This window comes from Lagenorhynchus albirostris, chromosome 16 (genome assembly GCF_949774975.1).
Source record: "Lagenorhynchus albirostris chromosome 16, mLagAlb1.1, whole genome shotgun sequence".
Lineage (NCBI taxonomy): Eukaryota > Metazoa > Chordata > Mammalia > Artiodactyla > Delphinidae > Lagenorhynchus > Lagenorhynchus albirostris.
Genome location: NC_083110.1, coordinates 22,984,822 through 22,996,373, shown reverse-complemented (window position 1 = coordinate 22,996,373; position 11,552 = coordinate 22,984,822). Strand labels below are relative to the sequence as shown.

Sequence of the window (11,552 nt, the reverse complement as noted above, 5' to 3'; positions counted from 1 at the left end):
CAAGTGCAAGGTGGACTCTGCCCTTTGGCCATGGCCAGAGGAGCTGTCTGGAGCTCTCGCTATGAAGAGCTGGGTCTGAGATGAACTGGCCTCCCGCCCACCCTAGCCCTGCGGCTGGAGCCTCACGACCACGTTGGGCCCCAGCCCACTTCCTCTTGGACCACCCCGTGAGGGGTCCCCCGACCTTCCCCGGCCCTGCTCTGCCCCTCTTGGCAGAGGAGCCTGGTACCCGGGGTCTCCACAGGGGTCCCCACAATTTCTGGCAAAGGGAGGCAGTGTGAGGCCCGGTGGCTGTGTGTGTGTGTGTGTGTGTGTGTGTGTGTGTGTGTGTGTGTGTGTGTGTGTGTGTGTGTGTGTGTGTGTGTGTGTGTGTGTGTGTGTGTGTGTGTGTGTGTGTGTGTGTGTGTGTGTGTGTGTGTGTGTGTGTGTGTGTGTGTTTTGGGGGGACTTAGCTGGCCCTCAGTCCTGGCAGGAGAGACAGCCAGGAGCCCCTGAGAGGTTCGATTCGGTCACCTGGGCTGCTTGCTGAGGTATCTCCGGTTAGGGCTTTCCCTGATCTGTTTCTTCCTCATAGACCCACTTCATGGGGTGAAAAGTGTCACAGCCCCAAACTAGAACAATAAGAAGGCAAATAATTTAAAAGGCAGTCCGTGCTTGCCCCGGCCCCGCTGTGTGTCCTCTGAGCCGGGATGTCTGGGGCAGCACAGAGAGTGTAAACTTGACCGGAGGGATGGGCAAGGCGAGGCTCATGTCACCGGGGAGGTGGTGGGAAGGCTGGTGCCTGGATGCTTCGGGTCTCCCCTGAGCTGCCCCTTATCTTCAGAGACTGGTGTAGGGGCCCCAGCCCAGCCCCAGGGCAGTCCCCGGGGGGCACTAGGAGAAGTGCCCCAGAATACTGTAGGGTTCCGTTTCTGGGCAGCAAAGCGGCGCTGGCTCACTGGGGAGCTTGTGCCCAGAGGTCCTGGGAGCTGTGTGGCTCGGCCATGCTGATGGCCGTCTGATCCCGCTGGTCCCACAGTGGGCTCCACAGCCTCTGGAGGGGCCTTGGGTCCTCGGAAGGGGCTCCCAGGAGTGGAGAAGGGTGGTGGTGAGGCCAGGCTGGGGTCCGGGCTCGCATCAGGGCCCGAGGCCTTCGTGGTACAGGACTCACAGCACAGCCGGTGGTAGCCGGGGATGGAGCAGTAGCGACCAAGCACTTCCATCTGGCAGAAGATGGACCTGTCCTCCACACAGGGCTCCGCTGCACACACAGCACAAGGAGCGATGCTGGAGGACGCCCATCAGCCAGGTTACAACTCCCACTCGGCCCTCACCTCCCGCCCTCACCACCTTCCAATCAACCCAGAGGAATCCGAGCCACTCTGGCCAGGGCCAGGCAGATGCCCGGGTTACTCACACTGTGACGAGCAGCTTAAACGTCCTGCCCCTGGTGAGTACGCATGTGGAACAGTAAGCCCCCCACCAACAAATTTGGAGTCAAGCAGATCTAGGTTCCGATCAAGGCTCTATCACTAAAAAGCTGCAAGGCTTCGGGCAAGTCATTTAAACTGTCCAACACTCAGTTTCTTCTGTGAAATGGGGATAATGCTGACATTTACCAATGAATAATAATATTATTATTGTAAGTAGCATTTGTAAAGTTCCTGGCATAGAGGGGTGCTCATTATATTAGTTTTGTTTGCTTTTGTTCAAATGTCATCTAAAAATGTTTTTGCATTTCTGTGATAACTTCAGGTAGGTCTCTCCAGACGATGTGAAGGCAGGAGCTTTGCTTTCTATTAATTTTTCCAGGGAAAGAGAAAAGGAGGGGGACAGGGAAGAGGAGAGGAGGGGGAGAGAAAGAGAAGAGAGAAAAGGTAGGGTGCTGGCTTAGGGGAACAGGAGAGAGACTAGAGAAAATGGAAAGCCAGTGGCCTCTAGATGGCGCTAGAATTCTAGGGTCAGAATCAGAGCTCCCCTTTGCTCCCAGAGGAAAAGGAAAGGAAACCCAAGCACTTGAACAGCCTGAGCCTCAGCACAGGAGCAGAGCGGCAGCAAGACTGGAGCCGGAAGTTCCTTTGAGGACATTTAATCAGACCCATCTATTTTCCAGATGAGGTTGCTGAGCTCAGAGAGTTTCACGAATTTGTACAAGGTCACACAGCCAACTGATCCTCTAACTAGGAGTTTGGGTCTGGGATCTTTCTGCTACTCATCTTGTCAGACCCTGGTCCTTGGGAAGGTAAGAAAGGGAAACAGAGAAGGAACCTAGGAAGGAAGCACAGAACATAGAGCCTGGTAATATAGTAGGTGCTTAGTTAATATTTATTAATGGATGGAAGGGTGGTTAGATGGATGGGTGGATGGATGGAAAGATGAGAGGGTGAGCTGCTGGGCTCCTGATCATGAAGCAGAGAGAAATGGCTGCTACTATATTTGCTGTTGGCTGACTGCTAAGCAGGAATGCATGCATTATCTCATTTAATTCTCTCAACAGCCCTATAAAGAGAGCTCAGAACTACAACTGCTCATCCAAAAATCCTGGAACCAGATACGGTTCATAATTCAGAACTTCTGAGGTTAGAAGAGTAACATTCAGTGTATTTACATTAACGTCCCCAGTGGAGACTGGAGGTCACCTTGCAACCAAATACGGCAATGTTTCCGTAGCAAAAGAATAACTAATCTCTCGTTAGTTCAGTTCAGATTTTGCTTCCCAGTGCGTCTGCACCAAATTTAGGGGGACACTTGCAGCTTTCAATATTTTGGAACTGCAGATAAGGAGTCATGGACCAATATAAGCATCATCCCCACCTCACAGCTGAGGAATCCAACGCTCCAAGAGGCTAAGGTCACGTGGACAGACGGGAAGCCGGGTCCACTCCACTGCACGGCCCATGCCCACGATGCCGTGAACACTGGAAGAATGGGGAGGGGGTGGGGTCCAGAGATACACTTACTTGATGATATCTTGTTGATGGGATCTAGGGGCCCCGACTGTGGCACCCACTCCCCGTCTGGGGTCACAAGTTCCCGGACGTCAGCCCCCACTGTGGAATTCTGGAGATTTTCTGTGAGGGGGAAAAGCAGCTCTAGTATTTGGGCTGGGAAGCCAGCCAAGCTGGGCCTCAGGTCTAGGCCAGAGGAGCTGGGCTGGACCCCCATCCTACCCGGCTCACCTCCGCAGGCGGGCAGACTGCAGACCTGGACCGTGTCCGGCTTGTCCCCCTCACACTGCCCCAGACTGCTGGCGTTGGCCCGGCACACCACCTGCCGCAGCTGGACGCCCTCTCCGCAAGTGACGGAGCACTGCCGTGGGGAGACGGGGGCGGGGGGTGTGGAGAGACAGTGGAAGGAGGCGGTGAGCTCTGCAGTCCAGCCAGTGCCCAGGACAGAAAGGGGACAGAGAAGGGTGCCAAGTCTCTGCTGGACCAGAGGGACATGCAAGGACTGCTCTCAACAGCCTCTCCAGGACAGCACAGCAACTGTCAAATACTCCTGTACCAGGTGGGAAAGAGCCACTGCCCTGATCTTGGAACCCCCTGAACCTTCCCACCATCTGGAGGGGGCCTGTGGGACCCCATTCCAGCACTACTGCTTGTGTTCACTCTGTCTGGCCTGTGCCTGTGTCCTTAAATATTTTGTGTATCACCCTGCCGCCATCCACTAGCCCAAGGGACCTGAGGCAGGTCCACGCACTTGATGATACCTTGTTAAGGGGATGTAGGAACCCAGACTGTAACAACGGCTAAGCTGAGAGAGCTGGGTGATGGGGTCACCATGGACCCCTCTAGCTCTGACATTCAATGACTTTGTTTCCAGCACTCAGCTCGTAGAGACATGCTCAAAAGTGTCTTCTTCTCTAAGAGGAAAAGGTGTGGGTACAAGGAACAGAAGGCCATTTGAAAGGGCTGCCACACACATCACGCCCTGGAACCCACATACTCTGATAAAGGGGTGCAGTGGCTTCAGGAAAAGCAAGGGTGCCCCACGTGACCAGGTCACTGGGTTTGTAGGCACTGAGCACAGCCTCTCCTAGCGGGATGGAAAGGACTTGCAAAGGTCCACTTCTCATACCAGGGCAGGTGATGAGCAAGGGAGACACAAGGGTCACATGCCACATACAACAGTGGGACAAAGACGGCTCATCTCCCCAGGAGGAATAATTACAAACAGCAATAGCTCTGGAATGCTCTGCCCATCTTACAGGGGCAACTATCTCCCACCAGCTGTCACCTCTCTGTTTTACGTAAGGGGCCCTTTATGGGTCAGCGGTCTTTCTGGTTTATATTCAAACAAATAAAGCTATATATTATGGAGAAGAATATAAAATCTGCACAGGTTGTGTGGGGATTTTTAGTTCTTTAAAATACTCTGTATTATGCAATATTTCAAGCCTACAGGAAGGTATGAGGAAGTTGGTCATGAACGCCTGTTCAAACACCCCCACTCGCAACTTTAGTAGATCAGTATTCTGGTACATTTTCAAATACCGTGTTGTGCCTTTTTAAACTTTAAGTAATTGGTATCCCCATTGGTAGGGCTACTTTCTTCATACTTCAGTGCTTTTTCTCACCTATTTTTCTGAGGGTTATCTATATTGATGAGTACAGTTCAAGCTTATTCATTTTTCTTGCTGTATAGTATTTTATTACATGAATAGACCATGGGGTTTTTTGGGGGGGGTCCAATTTCCTATGGATAGATATTTAGAATATTTCCTGATATTCTGTTATTACAATAAACATCATTGTGCTTATTTCCATGATCGAATGAGGTTTTAAAAATTGTAATCAAATATACAGATCATAAAATTTACATCATAACCATTTTTAAGTGTACAGTTCAGTGGCACTAAGTACTTTCACATTACTGTGTAACCATCCATCTCTAGAACGGTTTCTTCTTCCCAAACTGAAACTCTGTGCCCATTAAACATTAACTTCCCATTCCCCTCTCCCCTGGTCCCTGGCAACCACACTTCTACTTTCTCTCTCTATGAATTTGACTGCTCTAGGTGTCTCACATAAGTGGAATCATACTGTATTTGTCATTTTGTGTCTGGCTTATTTCACTCTACATAATGTCTTCAAGGTTCATATCAAACGCGTTTTTAAGAAAAAACCCCAAACTTGAAAAAACTTCCCTGTGGCCCCTGGACTATTCCACAACCTTCTTACTGTTTGCCTTTTTCTTCCCTGGCCTCCCAGCAATGAACTTGCTACAGAGCTGCCAGAGTGATCTTTAAACCTGAAATCAGAGCTGGTGACATACACGTTAAAACCTTTCAAGTTTCCCACTGCTCTTAGAATAACTCTAACTCCTCATAAAGCCCTGCAGGATTTGACCCCCTGCCCACTCTCCAAAGATGTCGTGTAAGCCCTGCCCCTCTCATTAAGCTCTAGTCCCAATGTCCTTTAGGTTTCTGGAACATGGCAAGGTTGTTCTTGTCTCAGGGTCTTCATATGGCTCACATCTCAGGTCTCAGCTCGAATGTCACCTCCTCAGAGAGGCCCTCCCTGATATGTTACCCTGTTTACTTCTGCTCAGCTCCAACTGCAACCTGTAAATGCTTTTGTTATTGGTACTTGTCTCTTATGTCTCCCTCACTAGACTGTAAGCACCATGAGGACAAGAATCAGGTCTCTCTGGTTGGTAGTGGGTTCCAGGCATTCTTAGTACAGTGTGCCTGGAACGTACTTGGCACCTTAGTTTCCCGACCAGGGATTGAACCCGTGCGCCCTGCAGTGGAAGTGCCGAGTCTTAACCACTGGACATCCAGGGGAGTCCCAGTAAATATTTCTTAATACAAGAATGTCTTACAATTTGCTCATCTGTAACACAGGGATATTAGCCCAGGCCTCCAACTCTGTGAAGGTCAAAGCTGATAGTGAATGGATATAAAGGCCAAGCCCAAAACCATGGCCCAGCATACCGTTGGACTTAGTTTTGAGAAAAATCAGATCAGATGTGGGGAGAGGGATTCAGCCAGAAACACTCGGCCTGCAGGGAGCGCCAGATCTCTCTGCAGCTCCTCCACCCAGACCCTCCTCTTCCTTGACTTTGCAAGGAAGGCGCCTGTCGGCCCAGCCCCTCCCACGCCCTGAGGACAGCTCACCTGGGACCAGGCTCCCGTCCGCCACTGGGCTGGACAGGGCACGCGGTGGCAGGGCCGGCGGGCCTCGGGCCGGTCCCCGGGGCAGGCCTTGGCCGGCATGGCCTTGTGGGTACCGTTGGGGAGGGGCAGCAGGCACTGCACTCCCCGAGTCTGCACCCCCAGCTTCCCACAACTCCGGCTGCAGGTGCCCCACTCCTCCGTCATCCACCTGGAGACAGACAGGGAGAAAGGTGGAGGAAAGGCAGGACTATGGGACACTTCCTCCCGGGGCCACTCCCACTCCCTGAACCACCAAAGGCAGGAGCCACAGAGATGGTTTGGGCTTCAGAATGCTTGGGGGCCAAGCCAGCCACCCACGTGGCTCTGCAGCTGTCAGGCGTGTGGCCTTAGGGAGGTCACGTATGCTCTCCTCTGTTTCCTCATCTGAAAAATGGGTATAATGCATATTTAAATCCTGACACCCTGCAGGTCCTTGGACAAGCTATTAACCCCTCTAAGCCTCAGTTACCCCATCTTTACATCAGGATTCTTTCAACACTTCATGGATATTTGCGTGTCTAGCATGTGCAGGCACTGTCCTAGGTGCTGACATTCAGCCGGGCACAAACAGATGAAAATCACAGCTTGCAGAGTAGAAGCCCCTACCATGGGGCTCTTGGGACAATTAAAGGGCCTGTATATGTAAAGCACATGGCAGAGTGCATGGCATGCAGTAGGCATGTCATAAGTGCAGGCACTATTATCATCACCGTCAGTGCCTGCAGAGCTTTGGTGCTGAGCAGCTAAGCCGCTAGTCTCCAAGCGTCTTTTAGCCACAGAGCAACTTCCAGCAGCATCTTAAGCAGGCGCCCACTGGAAGAGTTAGACAAAAGCAAAACTGCTCTGGTGGGGTGGAGGGAGGGGCAGCCCCCAACTCCCACTCCCCTCTGTTTCCTGAGGCATCATTTAGTAAACGACGGCTTTAGCCAACCCCTTCCCTTAACAAACAAAACAAAAAGCCCCGAAACTTCATTTGACATTTTACAGATAAGGAGACAAGCCGGGGTGGGGTGACCTGCTAGGGGTCATGGAAGAGTTAGCCCCGCGTGCTCTGTGATCACAGATGTTTGTGGGCAAAGTGGTCTGAATAAAAAGTAATACATAAAAAAGAACCATGGAGAGCCAGGGGGCTGGGGATCGTGGCCTGGGCCGGGCACAGGGAGGCCATGGCAGCCTCTAGCACCGGTCAGCAGCTCCCGCCCTGGCTCTGAGGTCCCTCTACCCTGTGGGAGCAGAGCTGCTGTGGATCAGCAAGGCTGAGTTGGAACCCCCCAACCCTGGGAGGACTCCTGGGAGGCAGGAGGATGGACTCAGCTCTTCATGGTTTCCTACTGGCCAGCCACCCTCAGCCCTACCTGGGGGCCACTAGAGAAGCCTGCTGGGGCTGAGGACGAGCTGGGCAACAGGCCCAGAGACCAGACATCGATCCTCCACAGATTATAGCTCTCTCCTCTCCCCAAAGCCACCTCCAAGTAACCCCAAGAACATGACCTTGGGCTCAAAAAGAGCCTGTGTCCTCAGGCCAGGGAATCCCAATCAGGGGCTAGACCACAGCTGGGCGCTGGAAGGCCAGACCGCATCCCTGGGCCCCAGATGACTGGGCAGGGAGGAACTGGTAGACAGCGTCCTGGCCTAGGGCCTGGAAACACTGAAATCCTCTTCACCTGCATGGACCCCCTGGATCACTGAGGGAAAGCTGTGTCCCCAGATCGGGCCTCAGCTTCCCCATCTGTAAAATAATCCTGGGAGGAGCAGAACAAAGGCAGCATCTTCCTCCTTCTGGGAGTGAAAGTTAATGCAGAAATCCCAGAGGGGATGGACGGGCAAGGAAGGCCATGCGGGCCATGGGCAGAGGCTGGCGTGTGGGTGCTCTCTGCTCAAGAAGTCCCGGCTGCGGGGGCTACGCGCCTCCACCCTCCAGCGCTGGCGGAAGCAGGCTCACCCGCCCCTTGTCCTGACGTCAGGGCAGAGAGAGGGTCTGCGGTCAGCCTCTTGTCCCTCCCCCAGAAAGCACTCACGCAGGCTGGGCACACGGGTGCTGGTTGCAGCGCCGGCGGATGGGCTTGGGCCTCTTCCTGTGGTCGCACAGGTGCCGCTGGACCATGTGGTGGTCTCGTCGGCGCCGGCAGCCGTACTTGGTGAACTGGATCCCTGAAGGGAGGACAGCCTGCCGTGGGGGTCAGTCTCACCAGGCCCCCACTGTCCTGCCCAGAGCCTCAGGGACAGTGAGCTCTGGAGAGACTGCAGCCAATCCCCCCTCCCTCTGTGCCTTTGCATCTTCCCATCCCCAAGTCACTTTCTGAAGAAGCCGTCCTTGACCAGCCCATCTCAGGTGTCACTGGTATAGCACAGGTGGGGACGTGGGCTGCTGTCTCTGCGCGCAGCTGGTGAGCCCTTACAGGGCAGAGGACCTGCCCCGGATACTGCTCTAGCACCCCCAGCCCAGCCCAGGCACCCTGCCACACCCCAGAGACCTTCAAGGAGAAACTGAGGCACGAGCCGGGGACATGCCAAGTGGAGACGATGTCAGGGCCCCGACCCCTCCCGCTCCTCCCACAAGGCGTCTGCAGTCAGGCAAGCGAGTACCTCCTCCGCAGGCCTTGGTGCAGGGTGCCCAGTTCTTGAGTGCCCACTCGTAGGTGTCCGTCTCCTCCAGGAGCACGTTGTTGCTCCCGATAAGGGGCAGCAGGTCCTCGTGGATGACGTACTTGTAGGCCAGGCTGCTGCGGGGGCCACCCTCAGCTGGGGGGAGCACCTGAAGGGAGACAGATGAGGTGGCAAAGGACTGGAGAGCAGGGAAGCAAGGCCAGCATAGGGAGACCGGGGAGGAGGGGTCAAAGGGGAGGATGTGGGGTCAGAAGCAGAACCAGTGAGAGCCAGGAGGGGCAGCACTGAGCACGCACTGGCGAGGCCTTTCAGACCTGTAGCCACATGGCAAAACTGAGGCTAATACAACCAACTCATGCAGCTCAATATCAAAAAAACAAACAACCCAATCCAAAAATGGGCAGAAGACCTAAACAGACATTTCTCCAAAGAAGATATACAGACTGCCAACAAACACATGAAAGAATGCTCAACATCATTAATTATTAGAGAAACTCAAACCGAAACTACAATGAGATATCATCTCACACCGCTCAGAATAGCCATCATCATATATACACTACCAAACGTAAAATAGATAGCTAGTGGGAAGCAGCCGCATAGCACAGGGAGATCAGCTGGTGCTTTGTGACCACCTAGAGGGGTGGGATAGGGAGGGTGGGAGGGAGGGACATTCAAGAGGGAAGAGATATGGGAACATATGTATATGTATAACTGATTCACTTTGTTATAAAGCAGAAACTAACACAGCATTATAAAGCAATTATATTCCAATAAAGATGTTAAAAAATAAAAATAGCAACAGCAAAATAATATAAACTCCAAAACAGAAAAAAAAAATCTACAAACAATAAATGCTGGAGAGGGTGTGGAGAAAAGGGAACACTCTTGCACTCTTGGTGGGAATGTAAATTGATACAGCCACTATGGAGAGCAGTATGGAGATGCCTTAAAAAACTAAAAACAGAACTACCATATGACCCAGCAATCCCACTACTGGGCATATACCCTGAGAAAACCATAATTCAAAAAGAGTCACGTACCAAAATGTTCATTGCAGCTCTATTTACAATAGCCAGGACATGGAAGCAACCTAAGTGTCCATCATCGGGTGAATGGATAAAGAAGATGTGTCACATATATACAATGGAATATTACTCAGCCATAAAAAGAAACGAAATTGAGTTATTTGTAGTGAGGTGGATGGACCTAGAGACTGTCATACAGAGTGAAGTGTAAGTCAGAAAGAGAAAAACAAATACTGTATGCTAACACATATATATGGAATCTAAAAAAGAAAATGGTCAGAAGAACCTAGGGGCAAGACGGGAATAAAGACGCAGACCTACTAGAGAATGGACTTGAGGATATGGGGAGGGGGAAGGGTAAGCTGTGACAAAGTGAGAGAGTGGCAAGGACATATATACACTACCAAACGTAAAACAGATAGCTAGTGGGAAGCAGCCGCATAGCACAGGGAGATCAGCTGGTGCTTTGTGACCACCTAGAGGGGTGGGATAGGGAAGGTAGGAGGGAGGGAGATGCAAGAGGGAAGAGATGTGGGGACATATGTATATGTATAACTGATTCACTCTGTTATAAAGTAGAAACTGACACACCATTGTAAAGCAATTATACTCTAATAAAGATTTTTTTTAAAAAAAAAACAACTCAAGCTAAGCAGCTACTGTGTGCCAGGCCTGAGAACAGCCTGTGTGCCCATCGGTGATTCTCCTTCCCACACACCTAAGTTCCAATGAAGGCAGGAACCATGTCTGCTCGTCTGTCCTGCTCACCCACACTGCCTGACTCTAGAAGATGGTCTACAATAGAAACTCTTATCACATATAGGATTGCCAATATTTTCTCCCAGTCTGTTCAGGTTATCTTCCCACTTTCTTCAAAACGTCTTTTTTGATGTACAAAAGCTTTCAATTTCCATGAAGACCAATTTATCTCTTTTTTGTTGTTGTTGCTCATGCTTTTGGTATCATATCTAAGAATCCAAGATCATGAGATTTATCCCTCTCTTTTCTCCAAGAGTTCTAAGGTTTTAGCTCTTGTACTTGGGGCTTTGATCTATCTTGAGCTGATTTTGGTATACGGTGTGAGGCAGGGGTTCAACTTCGTTCTTCTGCATGTGCATATCCAGTTGTCCCAGCACCATTAGTTGAAGAGATTCTTCTTTTCCCACTGAATGGTCTTAGTACTCTCGTTGAAAATTAATCAGCCATGGGTGTACGGGTGGACAACAAATATAGGGTGAGTAGGAAGCACACGCTGGATTGAATTAATATGCTGACATCAATAGGCTTCAGACCCTGCCCTCTAGGACCTCCCTGACTAATGAGGGTAGCACCAGGAACAAAGCCTGTAGAAGGTCTCCCTGCCACCAGCCGGTGCCAATAGAGCCCCTCCCGGTCTGGTCTCCTGAGTTAACAATCCCTGCTCCATAAGCCCTGGCTTATGGTCTAGGAAGAGGGGGTGTGGGCAGAGGTGGGCCTCAGCTGGGACAGTGGCCCCATCCCCCCCTCAGGAGGCTGGCAGTGCCAGACGGCACTCCTGGGCCACAGGCCACTGGACTCCTGGACTCACTTGCTGGCAAAGCCATAATGCAACTGGATACTGGATGATGGCAGAACAATGGGGGAACCAACCCAGGTCCCTCCAGCTCCTCCTGGGCCCTATTTCTGACCCCGTGTTAAGGAGAACAGACACCCTGTGTGGGGCATCTCTGATCAGACAGTGAGACAACCATTTCTTTTTTCCTCCTCACTTGCCATCCTCCCAGCCTCGAAGCACAGAGGGC

At 51.7% G+C, this 11,552-nt stretch overlaps 1 protein-coding gene across 1 annotated transcript in view; it reads right to left on the bottom strand.

Annotated features, from left to right (window-relative positions):
- Positions 1-342: 342 nt before the first annotated feature.
- The window catches only part of ADAMTS14 (ADAM metallopeptidase with thrombospondin type 1 motif 14), a 129,645-nt gene continuing 118,435 nt past the window's right edge, over positions 343-11,552 (bottom strand). Inside the window, exons 23-28 of the mRNA XM_060126946.1 lie at positions 8,723-8,891; positions 8,155-8,287; positions 6,098-6,305; positions 3,159-3,288; positions 2,940-3,050; positions 343-1,240 (exon numbers count right to left, since the gene is read on the bottom strand). Coding sequence (XP_059982929.1) covers positions 747-1,240; positions 2,940-3,050; positions 3,159-3,288; positions 6,098-6,305; positions 8,155-8,287; positions 8,723-8,891 — 1,245 coding nt within the window. The 3' untranslated portion in view covers positions 343-746. The remainder of the gene's footprint in view (positions 1,241-2,939; positions 3,051-3,158; positions 3,289-6,097; positions 6,306-8,154; positions 8,288-8,722; positions 8,892-11,552) is intronic.